Source organism: Cygnus atratus, chromosome 1, assembly GCF_013377495.2.
Source record: "Cygnus atratus isolate AKBS03 ecotype Queensland, Australia chromosome 1, CAtr_DNAZoo_HiC_assembly, whole genome shotgun sequence".
Classification (NCBI taxonomy): Eukaryota; Metazoa; Chordata; class Aves; order Anseriformes; family Anatidae; genus Cygnus; species Cygnus atratus.
Window position 1 is genome coordinate 116124545 of NC_066362.1, and position 27473 is coordinate 116152017.

Consider the following 27473-nt stretch of genomic DNA (forward strand, 5'->3'; position numbering starts at 1 on the left):
GGGGGGGGGGTTGGTTCGCGCGGAAGCGGTTCAAAGCGCTCGGTGCGGCGGCGCGATGACGCTAGAGGGAAGCGCCGGGCCGGGCCGGGCCGTCACCGCGCGGCGGGCAACGTGCGGACCGAGCCGGGCCGAGCCGAGCCGGGCCGAGCCGAGCCATGGCTCCCGCCGCCGTGCCGGCGCCCGAGGTGCAGTTCGCGCAGCGGCTGGCCGCCAACGAGAAGCGCATCCGGGACCGCGCCGTCAGGAAGCTGCGGGGGTACATCAGCGGCCGCACGCAGCGCCCCGAGGGTACGGATGGGCACGGCTCGGCTCGGCTCGGCGGCCGCTTGTGCCCCGCCGCCAGCGGCCGGGGGAACGCGTGCGGGGGGCGGGAGCCGCTGCCGGGCCTGCCCCGCCGGCCCGGGGTCGCTGCGTGGCGACCTGGGGTGGTTTTTCCCTTTTTCGTTTATTTTTCGCCTCTATTCATTTTTTTTTTTTTTTTTTTAGGGAGTGCTTTGAGGGGCTTGGGAAGCGTTTGGTTGCTTAATTGCAGCCGGTTCTCCGTTCTGGAGCCAGTTCTCCTTCAGGTTATATGGGTTGTCTCGTAGCCCTGCGTTCGTGGTATTAGCAAGGTTTGTTGGCCCACGTGGAGCCCCGCGTGGCTGCCCCAGGACCCGATGCAGGCACCCTTCAGCGGCATGCCGGGACGCAGCCTGTGTAAGCCGCGCTTAGTGGCTTTGGGCAGGCCATCCTGGAGCTGGCTGCACCTGGAGGTGCTTCTGTGCACCCTTTCCTTGCCCACACAGGAGGCTTACCAGCACAGTGACAGACTGCGAACGCGTGGGCCCAGTTCGGTAAACCTTCCCCTTGGAGCGACAAGGAGCTCGGTGTGGGGATGTCCAACGGCTTCTGCGATGCACGTGGATTGCTGTTTCCAGCACGCTGTGTCACAGGCTGGATGCAGTGCATGAGGCATACACGGACACCCTCCTTGGCTTTGAGGGCGCCAGCCTAGACCTGGCACACCAAGAGCTAAACGGGAAGGCTGGTTCAACCTAAGTTAATTCCTTGCAGAGACACCGGGGAACGTGTTGTTTATTCCCTTTCCAAATAATATTTGAGCTATTAGCAGTGTTTGATAGAGGGAAGAACACATAAGAACAGCCTTACTGGGCCAGGCCAGGGGGCCAGTAGTTCATCATCCCATTTCTGACAATTACCATAGACCTAGGGGATGCCTAGGGATGTGTAAGAGAAAGTGAGTGCACATGGTATTCCCATACACACACATATTTCCCAAGCTTCCATCTGTTTTTAGCTCTGGAGACTTCCTATGCTGGATATGACATCCGTATATTCAGTACTTCTCTGTGCATCTTACTGCAAAGCGCAGATTCCTCTTAAGTTTTTGGATGTAGTTGGCCAGGTGGAGAGGAGCACCCCAACTGAGGGAAGAGGTTGCATATTCAGCTAATGCCTTAAAACATTAGGAAACTAACACGGGGAAACCGTGAGTTGGAATGTCAACCTTTTGCATGTTAAAGTTAACCCGCCGTGAAATGCAAACAACTGGGAAAACAAGGTGACTTAATTTCCAGTGCTATTAGATTGACTTGCTCTTAGGTACTGTTTAAGCTGGTAATATTAAATTTTAAGTTAACTTTTTCAGACTTGGAGAGAAAGTATTATGTTGAAGAGAGATTAAGTTATTAATGAGCAGGCTTATATCCAGGCAGGGTTCTGCCGGAGACAAGGGTCACACTTCAGGTAACCCAGCTAGACACTTTAACTCGAACAATCGAGAACTTGCTGACTTTTTAAAGAGGGGGTAGAGTTCCTGCTGACGTTCACTCCAGTCAGGTTTTTCACAGGTAGACAGAACACAAGCAGAGGATTGTTCAGTATGGTCTATGCTAGGCCATGTTGGGGAAACTTTGAAGATGCAGAGCCTTCCTTACTTGATTTTAAAGAAGTTAGTTTCTGGAGAAGGTATAGAACGGCTGAAGTCATTATATGTGTGCAGTTGAGCTTGGATGAGCATGTTATTCCTTGGAAGTGTTCATTTTATTTTTTTTTTCATGTTAATTCATTGTTAAAGTCCATGCCTTGAAAGAGGAAAGGTGTGCTATGCTGGGCTGATGATTGGAGGGTCACATTTGCTTGTGTCATCTAATATCTTGTATAGAGAAATCAGTAAATTAATTGGTGAAAGAATAGTAAGAGTAAACATGTTAAAAGAGGAAAGATTGTGAGGTGTTTTTAAACGCTGGCTGCATTTACTTGAGCCCAGTTCTGTAAAGGATTTATGTAAGTATACCATTCTCACTGAAATAAGCTTGTGTAGGTCCTTGGAGATTATCTACAGTAAATCAACAATTTTAACTAGCATTGTCAAACCAGAATAACTCCCAAACAGAAATGCTAACAAGACTTTCATTAAAGTAGCACGTCTTCAGTGGCTGCTTATGAGTGATTACTAGTGCAAGCCCCCACACTGTACATAGGGACAGAGTTACAGTCCAGATGTGAAGACCAAACTTTCTCAAGGTACCGTTTAGATAAAGAAGGCCTTCAGTTTTGTGCACTGCATTTAGGCTGAGATTTTAAAATAACCTTGCCAGAATGATTTTTTGCCAGCAGTGGATGGTGACAGCAGGGCTTGCAAAATGGAAAAATAGAAAACCCAGTCTTGAAAAGTGCTTTTTGAGTGACTGGGAAAAGGAACATGCTCTAGAATGTTTTGGTCAGGGTCCTTTGTCAAGATGAGAAAGGATTGCCTAGGACACTGTTAAAAGCCCTCAGTGTCTGAAAAGCAACTCTGTGGGAAGCCCATGTTCCTTAGACAAAGTCTCTTGGGCCATCTTTATAGATAGAAGCTGACGTCCCTGGGGCATAAGCCTAATATCTGATGCTTCTATGGAGTTAGTGCTATGTGCAAAGTTAAGCCTGCTTCTTACTGCTATATATGTAGCATATGAATCTGTTAAATATAAAAAATAACATTTATTAAGTGAATATTAAATCAGTGAATCAAATGATATCATGTTTAATCTTAACATCACTGACAAATCCAAGTTAAACTTATTAATACTAGTAAGCATATTGCTTCCTGCGGTGCACTTTGCATATATCTTCCCCCACCTCTACTTCCTTTCTTTTTAACTGAGCATGACTGCAGATGATTTAACTAAGACGTTTACAGTTTTTTGTCTGAGTAAAGAGTGGTGCAGTAGTGATGATTGCTTTCAGATGACTTGTTTTCCAGGAGAACATGCTCAATTTGGATCTAGCAACAGGCCGTAGCTTGAAAATAGCTCCAGTAGGTTTTTGCAGCTACTTTGTATGCTGTTAAAATTAATTCTAAGAAATGTTAATTCTCAGAAATGTATTTGGGATCTCTAATTGTTTTTTAAAGCATTCTTTCCAGGTAGTACCTTCTGTCCGTAATGTGTGCTTTTTGCTACAATGTGAATTTTTACACTGTTTGTAGCAAAAATAATCTTTGCTGTTAAAATTCAGGTGATACTGCACCTCAAGACTAAATACAATGAAAAGATTTTCTTGATAGTTGCTCAGGCTCTTTGATTATGGATCTTAATGTAGAGGAAATTTGTTGACTATCAGAAGTGTACGCTATCAAATGAAGCCAAATCTCATCTATGATTTCTTTGAAATCTTTGGTACTTTGGCACAAGATAGAAGCCTAAAGTCATGGAATGACTAAACTATGCCGAGTGGCCTTCTAGTTAGTCTGCTTACAGTGGAAATCAACATTTGGCTAAGAAAATATAACAGAAGTGAAGGAGAGCAGGGAAGAGAGACTACTGCTTGAAAGCATGTGGGTGGAAATCTGGTGGATTTTTCATTTTCATTCAATCTTCTTGTATTCCACAGGTGGCTTCAGCCAGGACGAACTGCTAAAAATATGGAAGGGGCTGTTCTATTGCATGTGGATGCAGGATAAACCTCTGCTACAGGTATAGTAACTGCTTTTATATTTGCCTGAGTGGGTCTCCTAAAACATACTAATTTACAATAGTGAAAATGGCCGTGGTAAGTCTTACACACTTTTCTTTCTTCCCCTGCTGCTCATATGTGGCATGTGCAGGAGAGGTGACCAATTCTGTGATCCTCACCACATGAACAGAAGCCTGAATGGCTTGGTGCTTGCAATCACCCTTTCCCAAGGCAGGTGTAACTGTATTCCTTCCAAATGAAATATACGTAATTATGAAGTACATGGATTTGATGGGACTACAGCAGTAGCAGCAGGTTGCCCTTAACTGTAACTTAAACATACATGTAACCTTCAGTTAGCCTATTTCAAAAGTTTCAAACTTCCTTTTCTTTTGTTGTTATGAAGAGTTTGGTGGCACTGGCACTTCCTCCACTACAGTTTTTGCTTCCTTCTCCAGTTCGTCTACCTGCTTTCAAAAGATAACAGTTTTGGAGTACCAAATCTTGGTAACCTCACTTAACCAGTTTTCAAATCACTTGCCTCTTTGTGTGAGCAAGTTTTATCTCATAAATAGTACAGAGAGCTCCACCTACAATTAACTTACATTAGAACAGTACCCTTGAAATTTTATATTATTTGTTAATTCAAATACACTGGATTATTCTCCTCCCAACTTAGTTTTGTCTGCTGCCAAAAGGATGATTTGTGCAGATACCTGATAAATTAACAGGGCTTGATAGCCTTGACTCCTCTCTTAAAACAGAATTAATCCCAGTGGAAGGACAGCTACGGTATGAAAGCAGCTGTTAAGAGAATTTTTCTTAATTTTGAGGGATGTTATGTCATATTCATACTTGCTGTTTTCTCGTTGAATGTGTAGTGAGGAGACCAAGCTCTGAAACATGCTCTACTAACTGTATTTATTTACTTTTAGGAAGAACTTGCAAATAATATCTCACAGCTTATCCATGTGATTCAGAATACAGAGGCTCGTAAGTACTGTTTCATTATCTGACTCATTTTGAACCCGCTATCACAGTCCCACAATAGGGACAGCGAGGTACGGGTGGTTCCTTGTTTTTTCCTTTGTTGTCCAGCTGGTATGTGTGATTGCACTAAGGGAAGCATCTATGCCCTGGATCAGGTGCAGTTTGTTTCCAATCATTGCAGGGGAAGGGTTGTACCTCCAGTGCAATAAAGGTGAGATTTTGCAGGGTGTGTGGCAAAGCAAACTTGTTGCCTTACTTTGCTATTCTGCGTCTACTTGTTCTGGGTATATCATACTCAAAACCAACCTCGTTTCACGAGCTGTGGAGTGTACAAAATGCACTTGAAATACAGTGCTTGGTCAGTGCCAAACTAGCATGGGTAGACACGAGTGCAGAATGGGTATCTTGCTCTAACTTTTGCATATATAACAGAAAATGTACATATAAAAAGCTCAGGCTCAATAACTTCCTTTTATTACAATTCTCACTGTAGTTGCGCTTGCCTTTGAAAGTAGCTGTGTGCCTTTCTTGTTTTTCTGAAGTTTAATCAACTTGTCCTTGTACTCATCTCAAACAGGTCTTCCTTTAGCTCTATCCCAGTCCTTGGGTAAACCCCTAGCGAAAAACGTCTCTTCCTCATGTTGAAGTGATTTCTTGAGATTTTTAGGTTAGCGAAAGAAACTTTTGTGCCAGACATGCTCATGATTTTTTTTTCTTATTTTCTTACAGGACACTTGTTCATTCAAACATTTTGGCAAACTATGAGCCGTGAATGGAATGGGATAGACAATCTGCGTCTTGATAAATATTATATGGTAATACTAATTAGCTCACTTGTAGATCTTTTCTGGTGTAAATGGTGATGTTGTGTTGGAAGACAGCTTTGTCTGCACATGCATTTATGTGTATCGTAAGAGAAGACAAGTGACTATCTTCATGATGCATTGCAAGACACTCGTTTTAAAGGCTTTCAGTCACTGTCCAAGATCTTAAAGTAGTTATTTGTCATGCCATGAGTGCTTTTTTGCTTGCCTTCCTTTATAACAGTGATATTTCTCATGGATTTTCATTGGGAAAAGCTTCTTAGGGAGGAAGCTATTTTCTTGCATAAGTGCCCTCACTACATATTAATGCTGTCTAGGTGGACACTGCATCAGCATCAATAATTTAGATGAGACTATTTAAAGTCTTTTATGACTCTATATAAAAAAGCAGTTGTCACTAGAACACCAACTTTCCACGACTGTAGTAAGTTCAGCTATCAGTCCTTTTTATAGGAAACGCTATATTAAAAGACAGTAAAATCAGTGAAAGAACACTCTTGAAAGACCTGCCTTTGTAAAGAATGAAATCAAGTTAATCTTTTTATTTGAAAGAAGCTAATTGCAGGCACATTTGCTGCTGTATTTTGTTTCTCAGCGTTAGCGTAAAGCAGGTAATTCAGTAAGTGTTCTGAGCCAGTTTAATGTAGCTGGTTTACATGTGGCTGTCTCTTAGCGAAAGGTTCCAGTCAATTAAATGATTATTGTTGTAATCTGTCTTTATTGTTGTCTCTTGTTGAAGTTGTGGGTTTTTAAATTTGGCAGCACTTAATGAAGAAATTGGGGTGATGGAGCGGGAGAAAGCTGTATGGTAGAGACAGTCATTGATTTTGCTGGGCTCGCTGTGTGAGAATAGTTTATTGTCTTTGGAGCCTCACAGCATCCATCTGTAGCTTGACATAATAGACAAGTCTGTCAATGTTTGGGGGAGGAAGCTTTTCATCTTGTACTATGAAGAGCTTTACAAAGAAATCTATTCCCATTACAGTACATCAACTCTTTTCTTTATGAATGCGTGTAAAAGATCTTGTACTTTGCAGCTAATCCGTCTGATTTTGAGGCAGTCTTTCGAAGTGCTGAAAAGAAATGGCTGGGATGAAAGGTGAGCAGACTTCTGAATGTAATTTCTTCATAGAGAAGTTACCCAGTTTATTTCTCATCAACATTTAATAGATCCTTTTTGTCTGCAGATGGCGCTGTCATGAAGTCTTAGCACTAAGGCTCATTTGTTCTCTGGATATCTTATGATACATAGTTCAGAAAAAAAGCAGTCTTGAAATACAAGACCTCCAAATATATGATGGGGTTTGCCAGATCTTTTTTACTTAGCCAAAAGAGTTAGCAGTGGAACATCATCTCTGGAGAGATTAAACTGAGTTAGCACCCCTGAAAACACAGAAAAGGAATTTATTCTTGGTTGTAGTATGTTTCTCACTGGCTCTGTCTTTTTTTTTTTTCCACGCTGTTTAATCACAGTGACTTGCCTTTTTATGAGACTGAACTGGAAGTTACTACTTAATTGTATACAACAGGGAGCCAGGTTACATCAGCGAGTTTATTTGTATTTCTTCCATATCCTATCAAATGGCAAGTAATTGCAGCCATCTTGCTCTGTTTAGAGCATCTCTAAGATGCGTTTAAACTGATGAAGAGCTTTAAAGTCTCTTAATGCTAGGCTGTCAAGCACTTCAAGTTTATCCTTTATCTCTCATGCTTTCTGGAATGCAGATGCATGTAGGTGTGATATCATGGAAATAAAAGGGAATGTAAAGCTGACTACCTGTCATCCCCTCTGTTTTACCTTAATTTTGTATTGGGTAAATGACCACAGGTTGAAGAGCTAAAAGTGCTCCTTAAAAAGGAGCAGAAAGTGTGGGAGGAAGGAATTGGAGGAGGCTTGACAAAGCCAGTACTCTTTCCCACACATTTCCATGGCAGAGTCACCCAGGGTGATCTCTGACAAAGTGTCATTACTTAGCATGCCTTTTTCCAGCTTCACTGGAGGTATGGCTTGGAGGTCCTTCTCCATCAGGTGAGGCAGTGTGGGAAGAGAAGATCATGAATTCCTCTCTTTGCAGAGTGAGGGGGCTCAAGAACCACGTTTCTCCATTGACCTTCCTCTGCACAGCTTTCCAGACACTCTGCCCCCAAGTCTGTAGCACTGCATGGGGTTGTTGTGGCCAAAGTGCAGGACCCAGCACTTAGCCATGTTGAACCTCATCCCCTTGGCCTCTGCCCATCAACCCATCCTGTCCAGGTTCCTCTGCAGGACCTTCCTACTCTCCAGCAGATCAACACTTCCCCCAACTTGGTGTGATAGCATGTCTTTTTGAGCCTTGTGATTCCAGCAGTGGGAAGTATTTGTTGGTAGTCCAGAAGTTAGTTATTGAGCAGAGCCGCAGCCCTTACAGCTCAGTCACTTCTGGCTTGAGCTCTTGGGATGATGACGTTTTACGCCTAACAGCCTACGATCTGTTCTTTGGTGTAAATGTTTTGCTCTAAGGGACAGTGGATAGTATGCTTCAATGCAGGCAAAGTGTGCACAGCTGAAATGAGTTTTTGATCGGTGTTAAATTTAACTGTTGGGTGCACACCAACATGAAAATTGTCTTGTAAAATGGGGGGTGGTAGGTGTTGCCCATCAAGGATGAATGTGACAGCTGGGGCTTTAGGAATGCCCTGCTCAAGTGGCAGAAGCCTTCATCCTATCCATCAATCATATGGGATAGTAAAGTTCAGTCCGTGTTAAAGTGTGAATTTTAAAACCATCATTTCCACTGTAGCAAACTGGTGGATTGTGATGCTACAAAATAGTCTAGACTGTAAGGAGTTCTAGGTATGGATGGATTATTTAATTGGTTTTTAAGATGTGAAAATTCATCACTGGATTTATTTCTTGTGGCTGTTGAACAGCCATCTTAAGAACTGGTAAAACTGAATGGCTAGAGTTTATTTTCAAAGCAAACATAATCTGAGCAGTTGAATATGAATGTCTTGCTCTCTTTTTTTTTTTTTTTTTTTGTAGTCTAAGAGAACTATTACTGCAGCTATTGATGAAAGAAGTTATGGACCCGGAGAGCAATACTCCTAGCGGAATAAAGTTCCATTTCATTGATATCTATCTTCAGGAATTGGCTAAAGTTGGTGCAAAGGAGGTTAGAAAATACATTTTAATTTTCTTCCTGATTAATGTCAACTGTGGCATTCAGCACTTCAGAAGAAATACAGTTTTTGTGTATTAGTGTGGAAAGTGAGAGTATAGTAGTTTCTCTCAGGCTCCTGACTACTGATATCCGCTCCAAATTGAGGTTGGAAATAGCAGTCAAAGAGTTTTACCATTCTCATTTGTTTGTTTCACAGAATGGACTTATTCTTTTCCCTTGCATGAACGTATTTGCTAGTCCTTGCTTTCACAAAGACTGACATAAAGCCTGCTCTTGGCTGATTCTCTAGCACACTAAAATAGAGGAAGAAAAGCTTTCAAAGGTCTGGTTTATTTTTTTATTGTTGCCTTCAGACCTGTGCATTGAGCAAGTTACCCTCTACATCTAGTTGTTTTGCTGATGACAACTGTCTTTCTCTGCTGTGGATTGCTGCCTGCTTTTGTTCCAGGTGCCCTTAATTTTGGTAGGTGCTGGAGAGTTTTGCAGCAGCTGAAAGCCTGTTGCTGCAGCTGTTGTTGCTGATTTCTCTTAAGGGTGTTTCTCCTGTTAGTCTACAAGGCTGAGCTGCCGGCTGCCCCGCACTTAGTTTCAGGCTCATTTTTCTCCTCGCTTATGGCATCTCTGATACCATAACAGTGGCTGAAAGTGTCAGCAATTTTCCACTAGTATCCTTTTGCAGTCAGTATTACAAGCTATTCTGCCTGCAACTTTTGTTGTTCCAGACTGTGGAGTGAGAGAGAGGTCTCTGCAAGAGAAGTGTCGGGTCTTGGAGCATAAATGTCTGCAGCTCCATAGTAATAGAACTCTCAATCCATGGCTAAGCCACTTAAAGTGACCGTGGGGACTTACACGTGTAGACCACTTGAAATCACAGGCAGTGTTTATAAATTTAGTTGAGGGAAGGGTCTTTATCTTTAGTAGTATTGTAACTGATGGTGTTTTGGTCTAGGCTGGCAGGTTAAGAGAAATACAGATCTCACTCATGTTTACACTGCAGGCTTTCTTTGTGAAAGAGCACTAAAAAATTTAAGGTTTCTTGGCCTCATTTTTCCGTTTTTGAAATAAGAAGCCTCATTATATTTCCTCTACTAAGAAAGTTAAAGTTTGCAAAGCAGTTAGCATTTTTATAATGCTTCCAGGGAGTATCCGGAAGTTGGTGGTAGCAGTGGTAAGAAAAGGTCACTGGATATTCCTGTTGGTTGGAATTAGACAGCGTGCTGAAAGACTGCCGTAATTTCTTAAAGATGATCCCCCACCACACCAAGCATTCAAGGAATTTCAATGTGCACGTATAATATTTACTGTGCTAATTATTTTTTTCTAATCACACAGCTCACAGCAGACCAGAATCTCAAGTTCATTGAACCTTTCTGCAAGTTTGTTGCCAAATCAAAGGAGTAAGTTTAATGAAAGGATAAGTATTTCTTAAGAATTAAGAAATTCTGTAACAATGTTCTGCATCCTAATAAACGGGTTAACGAAGATACATAGTGTAACTTCAGAATGTAGAGAAAGAAGGATATTTTACTGTGTATGCAGTCCTTTGAAGATAACTGATGTTTATCAAAGTTACAAATAACCCTTATGGATTTATTAAAAAAAAAAAAAACGCTAACATCTGTTGGTTAGTTTTGTTTTTAACATGCATAGTGCATAGTGATCTGGTTAGATTTCTCTGTTGCTGCAATGTAGTGTAAAGTAGTAGATAAACACAGTGAAATTTAAGAGGGGAACATTGGCAGGACACCTACTCAGCTATGATTATTTCGATTTAAAGGACTGCTGTTTAGGAAGTAACAGGTTCACTTTCCTTATCTGGAGGGCTAGATGCTCTTCTACTTTCTTCCTTCTTACACATTTTCCCTGTGTCTCCCAAATTTCCATTCTTTTTGAACGTGAGAAGGGAGGGTCTGTATGCTTCTGCTTTTCCACTCGCACCTCTACTCTCTTTTAATACAGTTGTAGCATAATGTATGCTGTAGCTGGTGGTATCTTTGAAGTCATTGTGGATCAGTCCCCTTATGCCATTGAGGACCTAATGAAAGAACTGGGTGGTGGCAGTGATGAGGAAGGAGTGTCTGAAGACGACAGTGAACACGGAAATGATGAGGTGCTTAAAACCAAAGGTGAGGAGAGAATTCTAACTGGCCTTGGTAATACTAATATCACAAAAAATCTGCTTCTTAGAAATACATTTCTGTTCTGAACCACTCAAGCACGTGTTGAGGGTGATGTAAGGGTAATTGTGATTTGATCCCCTCAGATGAGGTTAAACAGAGTGATTCCTCTAGAACGTGTCACAAAAACGAGCAGTCTTGGTTTAACCAAACAATAATCAGCTTTCCACAACAGTGGGAGATAATCTGGTCTGGCTTTTGGCTCTTGGATATTCAGAACTTTTTTGAAAATGTGGTTTTGGCATCCTTTGAGGGCTTAAAGTTTAGAAAAGGGAAAAAAGGCTGAGCAGGAAAGGAATGTTTTCAATCCAGATATGCTTTGGTACAGAGACGATTCAAAAACACTCAGATAAGCAATACACAACCATTGCATTAATGGTGACATAAAGTAGTTAAATCAGTACAGATTTCCAAGATAGTGTGAAGAAAAATGCACGTATATGAGAGCTGTGCTTGGCATGTCTGTTTTTACAAACTAAACATTAATATTCATTCTTTTTTTATTGCAGCAGATAAATGCTTTTCAAAAAAATCAGTGCAGAGCTCTGAAAAAACAGAGGATGTTTACAAAAATGCTGATGACGGTATTGGGCCTGTTCTTCAGGTTTGTTGCTTGCTTTCTCTTTTACTAGTGCTCTTCCTGTTTCCTTTTTTGATTATTTTCAAGAAGTACTGAAATAAAGGGTTTTAATTGGATAAACATATTAAAAAATGTTAATCCCCTTCTGCCCTAATGTATGTTGGTATTTATGTAATGTACTCTGAGTACTTCGTAAGGAAATAAATCCATGTTGAAATTCTGATTCCTTCTTCCCCTCTACCATACCTTCTGCTCTTCCCTTCCCGTTTCAAGAGTTCAGGAATGTGTGGCAAAAGCCAAATCACTATGAATAGTCAAGCAGTCAGCATAAGTTTTACTGACAGTAAGAGCAAAAGTAATGGGTGATGGGATGCATAAGAGAGAGAGTAACATGTTGCAGTCTGTGTTTTCAAGACCTTCCAGTGCAGTGTAATGTTTTTGAAGTATCTGCCTGAATGTGTTTGGTGGGTGCTCTTCATGAAGAGCTTTTAAGTAAGAACTAGGACATGTCATTGTTTAAATCTGATACTTAAATATTTTGGGGAGTTTTGAAGTTGGTTGGCTTCTCTCATCAATAGGAATTAAGGTTAGAAATGTTTTGGGAAGCGATACAGAGTTCAACTGCTCTGTTAAAGAAGCAACCATTTGTAAAAGTCAGTATACGTGTGAGAAGGGGTGTAAATTTCAACAGAGAAAATTACTTTGGGTTTAAAGGATGTGTACGCTACTTGAAGTGTTGGTAATGTTAGTTTTATTGAGTAATGTGAGTTTCATTGCATGATAAGCCAACGAAGAAAAAATGTCTCTTACTTTCCTCCAACAGTTTGATTATAAGGCTGTTGCTGACAGACTCTTCAAACTGGCGAGCAAGAAAAATACACCTGCGCGTAACAGAAAGCGTCTGTACAAGCTGGTCAGAAAGTGAGTTCTGTTGAAATACACATCACATCTGCTACCTTGTCCTAAGCAACTTCTGCTTCATTTTCTACTCACCCTCTTTTGACCTGAATCATAGAATCATCATAGAATCACAGAATGGCTTGGGTTAGAAGGGACCTTAAAGATAACCTTGTTCCAATCCCCCCGCCATGCTCAGAGACACCTTCCACTAGATCAGGTTATCCAAAGCCCTGTCCAACCTGGCCTTGAAAACTTCCAGGGATGGGGCATCCACAGCTTCTCTGGATAACCTGTTCCAGTGCCTCACCACCCTACAAGTAAAGAATTTCTTCCTAACCTCTAACCTTAATCTCCCCTCTTTTAGTTTAAAACCATTCCCCCTTGTCCTGCCATTATCTGACTGAGCAAAAAGTTGCTCTTAATCTTTCTTAAAAGCACCCTTTAAGTACTGAAAAGCTGCAATGAGGTCATCCTGGAGTCTTTTCTTCAGGCTGAACATCCCCAACTCTCTCAGCCTTCCTTCATAGGAGAGGTGCTCCAGCCCTCTGATCATCTTTGTGGCCCTCCTCTGGACTTGCTCTACCAGCCCCACATCCTTCTTGTGCTGGGAGCCCCAGGCCTGGATGCAGCACTCCAAGTGGGGCCTCACAAGGGCAGAGCAGAGAGGGACAGTCATCTGCTGTCCACTCCTCTCTTGATGCAGCCCAGGATACAGTTGGCCTTCTGGGCTGCAAACACACACTGCTGGCTCATGTCGAGCTTTTCGTCCACCAGAATCCCCATGTCTTTGTCTTCAGGGCTGCTCTCTGTGAGTTCTTCTCCCAGTCTGTGCTCCTGTCTGGGATTACCTGACCCAGGTGCAGCACCTTGCACTTGGACTTGTTGAATCTCATGCAGTTCACGTGGGCCCACTTCTCAAGCTTGTTCAGGACCCTTTAGATGGCATCCCTTCCTTCTGTTGTATCGACTGCACCACTCAGCTTGGTGTCATCTGTAAACTTGCTGAGGGTGCACTCGATCCCACTGTCCGTGTCATTAATAAAGGTATTAAACAGCTCCAGTCCCAGGACAGACCCCTGAGGGACACCACTTGTTACCGGCCTCCACTTGGATGCAGAGCCATTGATCACCACTCCCTGGGTGCAACCTTCAAGCCAACTCTTATTTTCTGAATGGTCCACCCATCAGATCCATCTCTCCAATTTGGAGATCGGGATGTCACGTGGTACCATGTCAAAGGCCTTGCAGAAGTCCAGGTAGATGACGTTAGTCGGTCTTCATTTGTCAACTGATGCAGTCACTCCATCACAGAAGGCCACCAGATTGGTCAGGCACAAATTGCCCTTGGTGAAGCCGTGCTGGCTGTCTCAAATCACAGAATCACACAGAATCGTCTAGGTTGGAAGAGACCTCCAAGATCACCTAGTCCAACCTCTGACCTAACACTAACAAGTCCTCCACTAAACCATATCGCTAAGCTCTACATCTAAACGTCTTTTAAAGACCTCCAGGGATGGTGACTCCACCAACTCCCTGGGCAGCCCGTTCCAATGCTTAATAACCCTTTCGGTAAAGAAGTTCTTCCTAACATCCAACCTAAAACTCCCCTGTCGCAACTTTCGCCCATTCCCCCTCGTCCTGTCACCAGGCACGTGGGAGAACAGACCAACCCCCACCTCGCTACAGCCTCCTTTAAGGTACCTGTAGAGAGCGATAAGGTCGCCCCTGAGCCTCCTCTTCTCCAGGCTGAACAAGCCCAGCTCCCTCAGCCGCTCCTCGTAAGACTTGTTCTCCAGACCCCTCACCAGCTTGGTCGCCCTTCTCTGGACTCGCTCGAGCATGTCCATGTCCTTCCTGTAGCAAGGGGCCCAAAACTGAACACAGTACTCGAGGTGCAGCCTCACCAGAGCCGAGTACGGGGGGACAATCACTTCCATAGCCCTGCTGGCCGCACTGCTTCTTATGCAGGCCAGGATGCTGTTGGCCTTCTTGGCCACCTGAGCACACTGCTGGCTCATATTCAACCAGTACTCCCAGGTCCTTCTCTGCCAGGCAGCTTTCCAGCCACTCATCTCCCAGCCTGTAGCTCTGCTTGGGGTTGTTGCGCCCCAGGTGCAGGACCCAGCACTTGGCCTTGTTGAACTTCATACAGCTGGCCTCAGCCCATCGCTCCAGCCTATCCAGATCCTCCTGCAGAGTCTTCCTGCCCTCGAGCAGATCGACACACGCACTTAGCTTGGTGTCATCTGCAAACTTACTGAGGGTGCACTCGATCCCCTCATCCAGATCATTGATAAAGATATTAGAGGACTGGCCCCAGTACTGAGCCCTGGGGGACTCCACTAGTGAGCGGCCTCCAACTGGATTTGACTCCATTCACCACAACTCTTTGGGCCCGGCTATCCAGCCAGTTTCTAACCCAGCGAAGCGTACGCCAGTCCAAGCCCCGAGCAGCCAGTTTCTTGAGGAGAATGCTGTGGGAAACGGTGTCAAAAGCCTTACTGAAGTCAAGGTAGATCACATCCACAGCCTTTCCCTCATCCAGTAAGCGTGTCCTTTTGTCATAGAAGGAGATCAGGTTCGTCAAGCAGGACCTGCCTTTCATAAACCCATGCTGACTGGGCCTGATCGCCCGCTTGCCCTGCAAGTGCCGCGTGATGACACTCAAGGTAATCTGCTCCATGAGCTTCCCTGGCACTGAGGTCAAACTAACAGGCCTATAGTTCCCCGGGTCTACCCTCCAGCCCTTCTTGTAGATGGGCGTCACGTTTGCTAGCTGCCAGTCGACTGGGACCTCCCCCGATAGCCAGGACTGCCGATAAATGATGGAAAGCGGCTTGGCCAGCTCCTCTGCCAGTTCGCTCAGTACCCTCGGGTGGATCCCATCCGGCCCCATCGACTTGCGTACATCCAAGTGCTGTAGCAGGTCGCCAACCATTTCCTCGTGGATAGTGAGGGCCACATCCTGCTCCCCATCCCCTTCCACCAGCTCAGGGCACTGGGTATCCAGAGAACAACTGGTCTTGCCGCTAAAGACTGAGGCAAAGAAGGCATTAAGCACCTCAGCCTTTTCCTCATCTTTTGTAACTAAGTTTCCCCCCGCACCCAGTAAAGGATGGAGATTCTCCTTAGTCCTCCTTTTTGTGTTGATGTATTTGTAAAAACATTTTTTGTTATCTTTAACGGCAGTAGCCAGACTGAGCTCCAGATGAGCTTTGGCCTTTCTAATTTTGTCCCTGCGCAGCCTCGCAACATCCTTATAGTCCTCCTGAGTGGCCCGCCCTCTTCTCCAAAGATTATAAACCCTCCTTTTTCTCCTAAGCTCGAGCCACAACTCTCTGTTCAGCCAGGCTGGTCTTCTTCCATGCCGGTTCATCTTTGGGCACGTGGGGACAGACCGCTCCTGAGCCATTAAGATTTCCTTCTTGAAGAGTGCCCAGCCTTCCTGGACTCCTCTGCCCTTCAGAACCTCCTCCCAAGGGACTTTGCCAGCCAGTGTCCTGAACAGCTCAAAGTCTGCCCTCTGGAAGTCCAGGACAGTGGTTTTACTGGTCCCCCTCCTGACTTCGTCAAGAATAGAGAACTCTACCATTTCGTGGTCACTCTGCCTGAGACAGCTCCTGACCACCACATCTCTCACCGGTCCTTCTTGGTTTGTGAACAGGCCTAGTGGGGCACCTCCCCTGGTAGGCTCACTAACCAGCTGCATCAGGAAGCTATCTTCCACGCTCTCCAGAAACCTCCTAGACTGCTTTCTCTGGGCTGTGTTGTGCTTCCAGGATATGTCCGGGAAGTTGAAGTCCCCCATGAGAACAAGCGCTGACGATTTCACAACTTCTGCCAGCTGCCTGTAGAACTCCTCATCTGTCTCCTCATCCTGTCATCCTGGTTCGGCGGTCTATAACAGACCCCCACCAGGATGCTTGCCTTGTTGGCTGATCCTAACCCATAGGGACTCAACCTTATCATTCCCAGCCTCAAGTCCCACAACATCAAAACACTCTCTAATATAGAGAGCCACACCACCACCCCTTCTGTGCTGCCTGTCCCTTCTGAAGAGCCGATAGCCAGACATTGGAGCACTCCAGTCATGAGAGTGGTCCCACCACATTTCTGTGATGGCAACCAAGTCATAGCCTGCCTGCTGCATGATGGCTTCCAGTTCCTCTTGTTTGTTACCCATGCTGCGTGCATTAGTGTAGAATCACCTCTTTGTTTTGCATATGCCTTGACACTGCTTCCAGGAGGATCTTGTTCCACAATCTTTCCAGGCACAGAGGTGAGATTCACTGATCTGTAGTTCCCTGGTTCCTTCTTTCTACATTTTTTTTAAAAAATGGGAGTGATGATTCCCTTCCAGTCTCCAGGGACTACACCTGACTGCCAGGACTTTTCAGATATGACAGAGAGAGGCATGACAGCTCTATCAACCAATTCCCTCAGGGCCCTGGGATGCATGTCATCGGGCCCCATAGACTTGTACTTGTTCAGTTTCATCAGGTGGTCTCTGACCTTACAGTGGGAGGGACTTTGCTCCCCCAGCCCTCATCTTCATGTTCAGGGAAACAAGAGACGTGGGAAGCCTGACTGATAGTGAAGACTGAGGCAAAGTTGTTGAGTACCTCAGCCTTCTCCATGTCTGTCATTACCAGTTCACCCTTCTCATCTTTCAGAGGGGGCACACTCTCCTTGGCATTCCTTTTCTGAGCAATGTGCCTGTAGAACCTTTTCTTGTTATTTTTTGTATCCCTTGCCAAGCTCAGTTCCATCCGTGCCTTGGCTTTCCTGAGCCCATCCCTGCGTATCTGAACAGCATCCTTGTACTCTTCCCAGGCCACGTGTACCTACTTCCACTGCCTGTGCATTTCCTTCTTGCGCTTCAGTTTGACCTGGTGACAGTGTCACAAGGGAAGGCTTATCTCACAGCCCTGGGTAACACGCATAGGGCACCTGAAGCCTGTGCTGCTGTTCCTTATTGGTAATACACCTCAGCTAGCTGCAGCTGTTTAGCTACACTGGGTGGCTTTGTACTGCAAGACGACATTGGATTGTGAATGGCACAAGTTACATGGTGCAGGAGAAGTGTTAAATTCCTCTTTTCTCAAAACTTTCAGGTTTTGGGTTTCTGAGGCACATCTCTTCTGGAATGAGCGCTTGTATTTTCCTGTGTAAAATACATTGTTCTTATTTTGACAAAAGTATAATTAAAGTACGGTGACACTATGCTGCTAGTGCTATAATTGGTACTAAATCAGTAATACTCTTTTGTTTTCCTTCTCTCCCTCCCCGCCTCCAGGTTCCAGAACTTAGCAGAAGGTAAGGACTGAGCAGCATACAGAGACAGTTTCTTTCCATTAAATGATACATAATGTTCCCCATACGATATGTATTGCAAATCTTTTTGTTATGTGTATGTCAAGGATTTCGTGCCCGAAGAAGGGCAATGAAGCTGGTGAAGCATCAGGAGATCAAGTTTTACAAGGAGCAGTTGGGAAATGGGGTTATTTAGCTTAGAGAAAAGAGGGCTCAGGGGAGGCCTTATTGGTCTCAGCAACTACCTCAAAGGAGGCTGTAGCGGGGTAGAGGTCGGTCTCTTCTTTCAAGCAACAAGTGAAAGGACAAGGGAAAATAGCCTCAGGTTGCACTACGGGAGGTTTAGGGTGGATACTAGGAGAAATTTTTTTCACTGAAAGGGTTATGAGGCATTGGAACAGGCTGCCCAGGGAAGTGGTTGAGTCACCATCCCTGGAAGTATTCAGAAGATCTGGAGATGTGGTGCTTAGGGACATGGTTTAGTGGTAGACTTGGCAGTGCTAGGTTAACGGTTGGACTTGATGATCTTGGAGGTCTTTTCCAACCTAAGAGATTCCATTCTATGATACTGTAGTGTTTTGTTTTTTTGCCTTTAACTTCATTAAGACACATTGCATGTTTTTGGTGAAATGGCCAAATCCTCATCACAGCTTGGTCAGCCCTGTGCTTTGTTCCAAAAATGATTATTTTTACTTAAATAAGAATCATTGGTATGATTTTCTTTTGGCCGGAATGGGGAACAGGGAGTTGATTTTCTTTCTCTGGGAGTTATGCTGTATATGTACAGCAACATAGGAATACTGTTAGTTTTCAGATACCTTATCCTTCATCCTCAACAGGAATCTTCCCCGAAGATTTTCTTGAAGATGTTTCTACAGATGAAGATGAAGATGATGATACGTTTAGCAGGGGAAGGCGAAAGAAAAAAGCTGTCAAACCTTTGGAGAAAAACAATTTGGAAAAAGTAAAAGGTAAGGCAAGATCAACCTTTGGAAGAGAGACTATCTGTAATCACTTGTGCAATTAGGCAAAGTATCAGAGCTGTTCCGAAGATGACATAAGCTGTTCTTCAGAATGCGCTGATTTGTATTGTATTGCAGAGAAGGTTAAGTGTGAAATTAAGGTCACTTTGAAAGGGGTGGAAATTTTATTACGAATTTTGAGGCAAAGATCACATCGGTTTTGATCAAAAGCAGAAATGGGAGCAGTTGTTTGCATGACTCCATTGAGCAGTTCCATTTACTGTAGGAAAACAAATATGACAGTCTTCTTGAAATCGGATAACTTAAAATATAGGAATCTGGGGGTGCTTCTGGAAAGATGAAGAACTTGTAAGAAGCACATGCAGGTGTCTCTAGCATCATGACTTACACTGACATGACAAAAGCTGAATTTGTACCCAAAAACATTTCACCAAATTACTGACCCTGAGATAGCCTTCTGTTGGGCTTAATAGGCAGGTAATAACTCTTTCTAGCAATATGACTATACAGGACAATGTTACCACAGGGAATGGCTTAGATATCAGCTGTGACAAGGTGAGATCAGCAAAATATTAATTAGGCTAGGAGTTGGGAGAATGCAATGTCTTGATTAGCTGTAACGTTAAAACTGTAGTGATGGTTGATAGCAGGAAGATGCTATGCCTCTTGGGGGACGGGCAGGGGGAATAACTAAATAGAATTCAGTTGCTCTAAGTTCCACATCTTATGTTTCACATCTGTGTTGTATGGTATTCCTTTTGGGGTAGACTCAGGGAAGGATGAACAAGAGGCTCCAAGTGCGCAGGAGACATCAGTTCACCAGAAGAGGAGGAAAAAAAGGAAGAAGCGGGACAGCCCAAGTGCTGATTCTGGAACAGCTGATGGAAACTGTGAGGAGAGAATGGCTGAAACATCTGGATCTATTGTATTTAACCAGGGAAAAGTGTCAGAAAATAACAAGGAAAGGAAGAAAAAGAAATTGCTAGTAAATGAGGTGAATGAGACCAAAAATGTAACAACTGACACCAGAGATAAGCACAGCACCTCTGTGCAGAGCAGTCAGACTGACACAGAACAGAGTAAAAAGACTCAGTCAAAGAAAATGAATCCAAAGGTGCAGAATGTTCCTGTAAAGCCTGCGTGTCAGAATGGACCAGCTAATGCCAATGGGGCAGAGGATGTCAGCCCGTCTGTCACACCATTAATTTCTAAGGCTGTGAAAAAGAAACAAAAAGCAGAGTCCGTCTTGGTCAACGGGGATACCTTTTTGCAGCAGACTGGCCTGAAATCCAACAAGGAGGGCTTGCCTGGGGCGCTGTCAAGGGATGCAGACTCTGAATCTGTACTCTCCAAGAAGGTCAAATTAAAGAAAAAGACAAAGCTGGTTAGTTTGGAAGGGATGAAGGTCTCCAACCAGAAAGCAGCAACCTTGAAAAAGAAGAGAAAAGTAAAAGAGGTGCTAAACTCTGTTGAAGCCAATGGAGTTCTGGAGACTGCGTGCAAGAAAAGCAGACAGGAGGTACGTAGATCTCTCTCTCCCCACCCCACTCCCCAGCCTTCCTCACAAACTGCCAGGCTACTTTTCAAGCCTGTCTTCAGCTTTCTGAGTGTGGGACTTCATGAGCAGGTTGTACGTTGATGTCCTTATGTACTGTCACCAAAAGGACCAGTCTCCCAGAATCTCCACCCCTGCCACATTCTTATGCCTTCTTATGCAATGGCATTAAAGCCTGCGCTAGGTGCTCGTCTGAAAAACTCATGTAGCTGAGATTTGTAGTATTAGGGTGTGGGTCTTTGTTTTTGTTCCCCCCCCCGGTTATTTATTCATTTGCACTGGGTGTGGTTGAGCTTACAGCATGCTTACGAAGGGCACATTTTGGCAAAAAGATGGGAATGCAAAAAGGGTGGCAGCGCTTGTCTGTTGGCTGATTGGTCAGTCAGCACACAAACTAGTGGGCCTGTTTTCCTATGTGTAATTCCAAAGAAACAACAGAATTTGCTGTTTCTTGCTCAATCCATGAAGCTGTCTGTGTGTTTTGGGTGGGGAGGGGTCATGAAAGAAATGTTGGAAGTTGATTCAGGAGAAGGAGAGTACTGGTATAAAAAGTGAGCAGGGTGAAGCTAAAAAACATAAATATGGAAGAAATCAGGCTTTGCCCATTTTTTTTCATTGCTTGAGAAATGTTGTTATATTTCCTAGTTTTAGTAAGGTAATATTGGTCTTAGTAAGGTAATATTGGTCAAACCAGTAACAACATACACTTGCTGGGTTTCTTGAGTGTACACAGATGTCATAGTCTGCTTTTTTTTTTTTGTCTCCATCCCAGCCTAAAGGTGAATTTGTTCATTAGCTGCATATCTCTTCCATTTAGAGGCACCAAGAGGTACCTCTAAAGAGGTTTTGCTTAAAGCCAAGAAAAAAGACACCATCAGCACTTCAGTGCAGGAGGGCTGGGTTGCTTGTAAGGAATCCTTATGCACAGTAAAAAAAAAAAAAGCTTTGTTTGCATTCTCATGGGCCAGAAAGTTTCACAAGTTCCACTTTCCTTGCTATGCAATGAGCTTTACGTTCCAGAGCAGAGCCAGTCATTTGCAGTCATGTTAACTGTAAGCTTAGCTCCTGAGAGTTAATCAGGATAATTGGTTTGTGTGAGTACCAGTTAGCACGTTCTCAGCTGTGGCAAAGTTTACAGAGCCATGTGTGGTAAGCTCTGAGCACCAATTGCTGTACTAGGTATAGTTAGCTAAAGTGCTTTTGTACTGAGAGGATTTTTTCCCTTCCTTCTTTACAGGAAAGCAGCACCGCTCTAGCACCATTAAAGAAAAAGAAAGCAAAACCAGGAAGTGGTTTTGTAAAATTTGAAAAATCAACTTTACCAAAGCCGGTATTCTTCAGGAAAGCCAAAAGTGCCATCTCTTCCACCAGGACCTCCATGCAGGTAATGTGATCTCACAAACGGCAGCTAGGTCTTGCCACAGGTTTCTTCCCAAAACACACGCCCAAACTAAGTGCATGCATGTCCTTACTCATGCTGTCTCTTCCAGTCTGTGTTAATCTCCTGACGCAATCAGATAAACCTGGAAATACTGTCGCATTTGTGGAGCCATGCGTGGCTCTGTCTGCAAGGAGTTTCAGAAAATGAGTTGTAGGCATCTTTAAAGTCTCTTCTTCCTTCTGCACTGATTTCAAAAATACCTTTCTGTTAAAAGGCTGTCATTCTGAACCGGCTCGTTTCACGAGAAAATGAAAGCGTTAACTGACTTTCGGTCGTGCTAAGGGACTCTGAGCCTCCATTTCTTCCCACTTGCGGAAGCTGGTAGCAGTGCAGGGCTTCAAAAGACTGCCTTCTTTTCTAAACCTTTTTAACATACATCTTTTCAAGCCCTCTTTGCACTTCGAGGTATGGGCGTATTGAAGCCAGTGTGTTTAATACACAGAATCTTGTTTGTTATTGAATTATGTAAGGACCTTAGGGGGAATGTCACTTCTCTACAAATGGAATGTTTGCTTTTAGCTGGAAAATTGGTGCTGGCATAGCAGAGGGCAGCATTTCAGTGGTAGAGAATTGGAGGGGATGGAGGTAAAAGAATTCATACTGTTGCCTCAGAAGTCTTATTTTATTTTCTGTCTTTATTTTGCTTCATAGTTGAGTAAACTGCAATCGTCTGGCTCCAAAAAAGTCACCTTTGGCTTGAATAAAAACATGACTGCTGGTGAGTCTAATCCATCTGTGTGTCTCCACAGTCTCTCATGTTGCCAAGGAAGGGGGAAGCTTCCCCCTTCCCCCTACGTACACACTCACATACCCTCCCTCCCTCTCTCTCATGGTCTCATCCCTTTTTGTCTAAATACTTGTGTACAGTTCATGAACCAGTTTATAAACCATCCTCAAGTTCCCATCCAGAGGAGATGATGAAATTCAGGACGTTCTGCCCAAAGTGCTAGACTTGGGTGATTCTAGAGTGCTGCTTTACTGACATGCAGATGGAGCCTTCCAGACTGAAAACAGCGCAGCAGTGACAAGCTCTCCTTCCTGGGCCTCCCGTCACGCAGGGTGCCTCTCAGGAAGCAGATGCACTTCACGTTCTTCATTGCCGAGTGCTGTTTATTAGAACAAAGGCGTTGATATGATGAGCTCAGGCTGTATTACAGCAAAGCTTCGCTTTATTTTGTTTGCTTCTGATTTATTGTAGTAACGAGTAGATAAATATCAGTCCTGCTCTGGATCCCACATGTAAGCAGACAGTTTTCCCTGTTCCCAACTTCTGTGCTATGGAGCAAGACATTTTCTTATTCCATGTATTCATTCAGCTACTTTTTTTTAATCTGATGCGTGCTATAGGCAAAGTTCAAACGGAAAATAGTGTGGTTTGATATATGTGTTTATGTTCATATAATACAGCTGCACAAAGAGCAAAAATGCCTATCTACTAGCAGAGGGGATAACCAGGAATCTCTAGAGATGTGCTGCTTAAATGTAAGAATAGCACCACTACTTACCCATTGTGATCCTTTAAAAGAATGTGGGGTATTTGGGGTACATAGAACGCTTGTTTCTGAGGAGTAGGCTAAGTCTCCAGCCTGTGAAACCTTGGGGAATGGTTCACAGCCTCTCTGCATTGCGGCAGACCCCATTCTCAAAGAGACTCAGCCAAGAAATGCATTTCACCACCATCTTTCTCTTTTTCCACCAAAGTCTTAGGCTAGACTTGCATGATCCTTAATGATGGACTTACAGATCTAAAGCAAACTTCCAGGGTTGGACAATTCCACAATTGATTGATTGGGCCCAGGAACTGCATCGCTTTTAATGTGCTTGCTTGTTTTTCAACAGAATTTAAAAAGACGGACAAAAGTATCTTGGTGAGCCCAGAAGGACTGTCCCGTGTAGCTTTCAATCCTGAACAGAAACCCCGTCACGGAGTCCTGAAGTCACCTGCAGGTACCCCAACAGGAGAACCTAAGCTGAAGAAACCCTTTACTGTTCCAGCTAAGAAGAAATCAACTGCTGTGGACTTCTTTTAAACCAATAGATGTGGCCTACTTTTGTACAGAACATTTTGCTAAACTAGAACGTTCTCTGGAGGTATTTTGAACTTGTTTATTTTTTTAAGTTAATATAAATTGTATATACAAGATTCTGGTTGTGACCTGGGACGTTGCTATTTTGACACCACTTCAGCTGTATCTTGAAATACTTGTTTCTTTTCTATTAACAGAAAAGAAACAAAATCCAGTCTCTGCTCAGGTGTGGTCTACAAAAAGTCTGGTCTCTGTCCATGTAATTCCCAAGAGACCCATTCATTTAATTAAGGAATGTTGAGGGTTAGATTGTTCTGGGAAATTTTTGAGCCAGTTAAAGGAACCTTGCACTTCATGCTGTTAAACTGTCTCTCACTGGATAGGGCTTAAAAAGGAAAAAGACACAGATTTTTAACCCTATTAGTTGTTTGCGTAATTTAAAGTTTTACCCCATCATTTTTCCTGTGTCAACCTTGTCATCTGTTGATTCTTCTAGAAATAATGATTACCTCATGTCTCTGCTTAATACCAGCTGGACTTGCTTAGCTTTACCCAAGTAAGCAAGCTTTTCCTGGAATGATAAATGCCTAGCTGCTCAAGTGATCACCGATACAAATAAGCCTTCACAGTGGGTTGCCTGTAGAGCTGAGAACACTCACCATGTTATTTTCAGTAACACAAGTGCCAAAGCTGACTTACACTTGTCATGTTGTAAGCTGGCTTCTTCTCTCTACTATAACCAAAATAATGCTCTCACATGAAAGAAATCCTTGGTAACTCCAGGTGGTCTCCCTCCGCCCTCAATGCTGACTTTCCTGAAGGTCTCTCAAGGATCCTAGTTTTCCTTTCTAGCAGCTGGTGTCACCACATTTTACCAGAGCTCAGATCTCATTCAGTGAATGAACTTCTGACTGTAGTAAAGCTAGATCAGCGTAGTGCATCCTTGGCTATAGGGTACACATCTCTCAAACTTTTGGTGCCTCTCAACACAGGGTGAAATTCTACAGCCCGAACAGTTTGGTTTTGGCTTTGATATAGAACCAGAAGAGAGTTCTTTCTGCAGCATTTCCTTGTGTTAAGTTTTTATTTGGACTTCTTACTACTGCTGTGCATGCTTTGATTTTTTTTTTCTTTGTTTCTGTGGTACAGAATGAGGTGTACTTCTCTGAGAGTCTATTAATGTATTTTGAGGGGGAATTGTGAGGAAGGGGAGAGCAAACAAAAGTAAACTTCTGATACAGTTGAAAGATTTGAAATCTTTCTTAGAAAGTTTTGCTTATGCAAATAAAGTAAAGGCTTTGCAGCAGATCTCTACATTAGAGTTCAGTTTCAAAGCACGAGCTGGTGCCAGAATAAAGCTGTTCAAGAAACTTCCCACCAGCTGCTTTGAGGATCCTTAAAAGAGGGAGTAGACCTGCTTCATTAATTTGTCTTATGATAATGATAAACATTTGGCTGCTTCAGCCAGCAAAATTAAACATTGTGGCATAATATATTTGCTTACTTAAATATTATTTTTTAATAGTCTTTGATGCTGATTGTCCTCTGACAGATTACTCCCCATAAGCAACTGGGTTGAAACCACTCTTTCATAGTTCACCTAGAATTCCTTCAAAATACTAGCGTACTTGTAGATTGCTAGTTGGTCTCGGTTGCTCGATTCTAATCCATGCTGGTTCTTGCACTAAATTTGTGGTACTACCATCAGAGTGTTAGAAAGTCATTTTGCTCTTGTCTTTTCTCATATAAATGAAGGACTGATTTTTTTTTTTTTTAAAGTTTCTATTGGCTTAACAGATCAGTAAAGAACTCTGGAGAATACATCTGATAAAACTGATAATATCTGCTGTTTGAGCAATTATTGTTAATCTTACTTTAAAATGTCATTGTTTATTAGCATAATGCAATTTTCTGACAAGACAATAAGTATGTTGTACATTTGTCTTGTACTGTGGGTGAGAAGTCATTTGTGGAATATGCATAAAAGAATTTGTATGTGCATGGCTGTTAATGCAGTATGTTGAAGATGCAATATTCCTCCTAGGATAGAGATGCAAAAAATCAGTAGGTGGATCTGGTTTGCGTAGATAAATCAAGGATCAGGATGCATTGGGGTTTGGTTTATTATATATAACCTATTATGGAAATGTATTTAAATGATTGTCTAAATCTTTCAATTGGCTCTGAATCTTTTGAACCTGTTGCTTGTTCAAATACCCTCTTGCCCACAGTACTAAATGGAGCAGGCAGAAATGGCAGTCAGTTTTTTAGCTAAAATTTTAGTGATGTGATCGTGTGTTGGGATTCATGCATAATGGTGTGCCATGACGCTGATATAATGTTTTGTACGTATGCATGTGGAGTGTGTATTGTCTTCAGCAGTGTCTAGAATTTCATTCAGGACAACTTTACAAACAAAAATCAAACACTGTCAATTCAGTTTCATTGGCATTGTTGGGTTAAATTGAGTAAATTACCCAAAATATTGGCATAGTGAAAATTGCAATAAACGTTGAAGACAAAAAGAAGAAAAATGGGTAAATGTAACATCTGGGATACCCACTGCACAGACACAATGGCACTGTAAGGAGAGATGTATCTATAGGGGAGAAAAAGTAAAAGAAAAACTGATCTAACCTGTTTGATGTCTCTCCATAGTTTTTTCAGAGTTACTCCAATTCTACAGCTGCCATTCACTCTATGAGTTAAAATACATTTCTGGCATACCTTTTAAAAGACAGTATTTTATAATGGTTATCTACATTTATGTTACGAATCTGATCAGCTTTGCATTTCTTAAGCTCAAATAGTTTATAATTCTTTATAGCTTCAAGAGAACTCAAAAGCACAAAATTCAGTAACGTAAAAAGTTGAAACTATATTTGAATTGTTGGGCATGTAAGATCTTTTGTAATCTATGAAAGCTTTGCGACTTGGAAGGCATCAAATGCCCTTTTTTGTACTTCTTGTGCTTAGACTCATTACATGCATTAAAAAGTTCCGTGCATCATTTATGTACCTCTGCAACAGCATTGTTAATGCAAATTTGGTGTCTAAGCATTAGATCATTTAGTCTCGTTCAATAAATCATTTTTTTCTTGTGGACATTGTATTTTGGATAAATCTGTAAATGTGGGGGGTGGGATATGGGGCCTGCTTGAAAGCACAAAGTTCTTGTGTTCACACTGCTTTCTCTCTTGTTATGACTGTATACTGTATGAAGTAACTAGAAGTGATGAAGAAGACCGTCAGAAGTAATGTAGGGCTGTGATAGGATACACCTGTTCATATACCTTGAGCTACTGACCTTTGGGATTGCACCATAGAGAAGATAGCAGCAGCTGAATGACTGCTGAAAAGAAGCAAAGTAGCTCAAACACTATCAGTCCTTGACAATTAAGATTGGTAACAGAAGCAATAATATGGCACAACATGTACTTCAAAAGTATAATAGTGCAGGTACCAAAGTAGGTAAGAGATGGGCGCCCTAAAAGCTGTTTCCATATTAAAAGCAGTAGAGTGAAGTACGTGTTACATACACCGAGAATCCTACACAGTATTTTATGTCTCCATTTTGGGAACTGAT

At 42.9% G+C, this 27473-nt stretch overlaps 1 protein-coding gene across 1 annotated transcript; it reads left to right on the forward strand.

Moving 5' to 3' along the window:
• On the forward strand, positions 1–26992 carry RRP1B (ribosomal RNA processing 1B). Its single transcript, XM_035545773.1, has 16 exons — positions 1–288; positions 3874–3956; positions 4872–4929; positions 5656–5741; positions 6788–6849; positions 8773–8902; positions 10244–10308; positions 10871–11037; positions 11598–11692; positions 12492–12589; positions 17865–17884; positions 18721–18852; positions 19632–20383; positions 21657–21803; positions 22512–22578; positions 23700–26992. The coding sequence occupies exons 1-16, from the start codon at positions 156–158 to the stop codon at positions 23888–23890; spliced, it is 2286 nt and encodes a 761-aa protein (XP_035401666.1). The 5' UTR covers positions 1–155; the 3' UTR covers positions 23891–26992.
• Positions 26993–27473: the final 481 nt, after the last annotated feature.

Coding starts and splice junctions, on each gene's coding strand:
- RRP1B (XM_035545773.1), top strand. CDS start 156: ATGGCTCCCGCCGCCGTGCCGGCGCCCGAGGTGCAGTTCGCGCAGCGG. Junction 5,742..6,787: donor GTCTTGATAAATATTATATG/GTAATACTAATT, acceptor TGTACTTTGCAG/CTAATCCGTCTGATTTTGAG. Junction 6,850..8,772: donor AGAAATGGCTGGGATGAAAG/GTGAGCAGACTT, acceptor TTTTTTTTGTAG/TCTAAGAGAACTATTACTGC.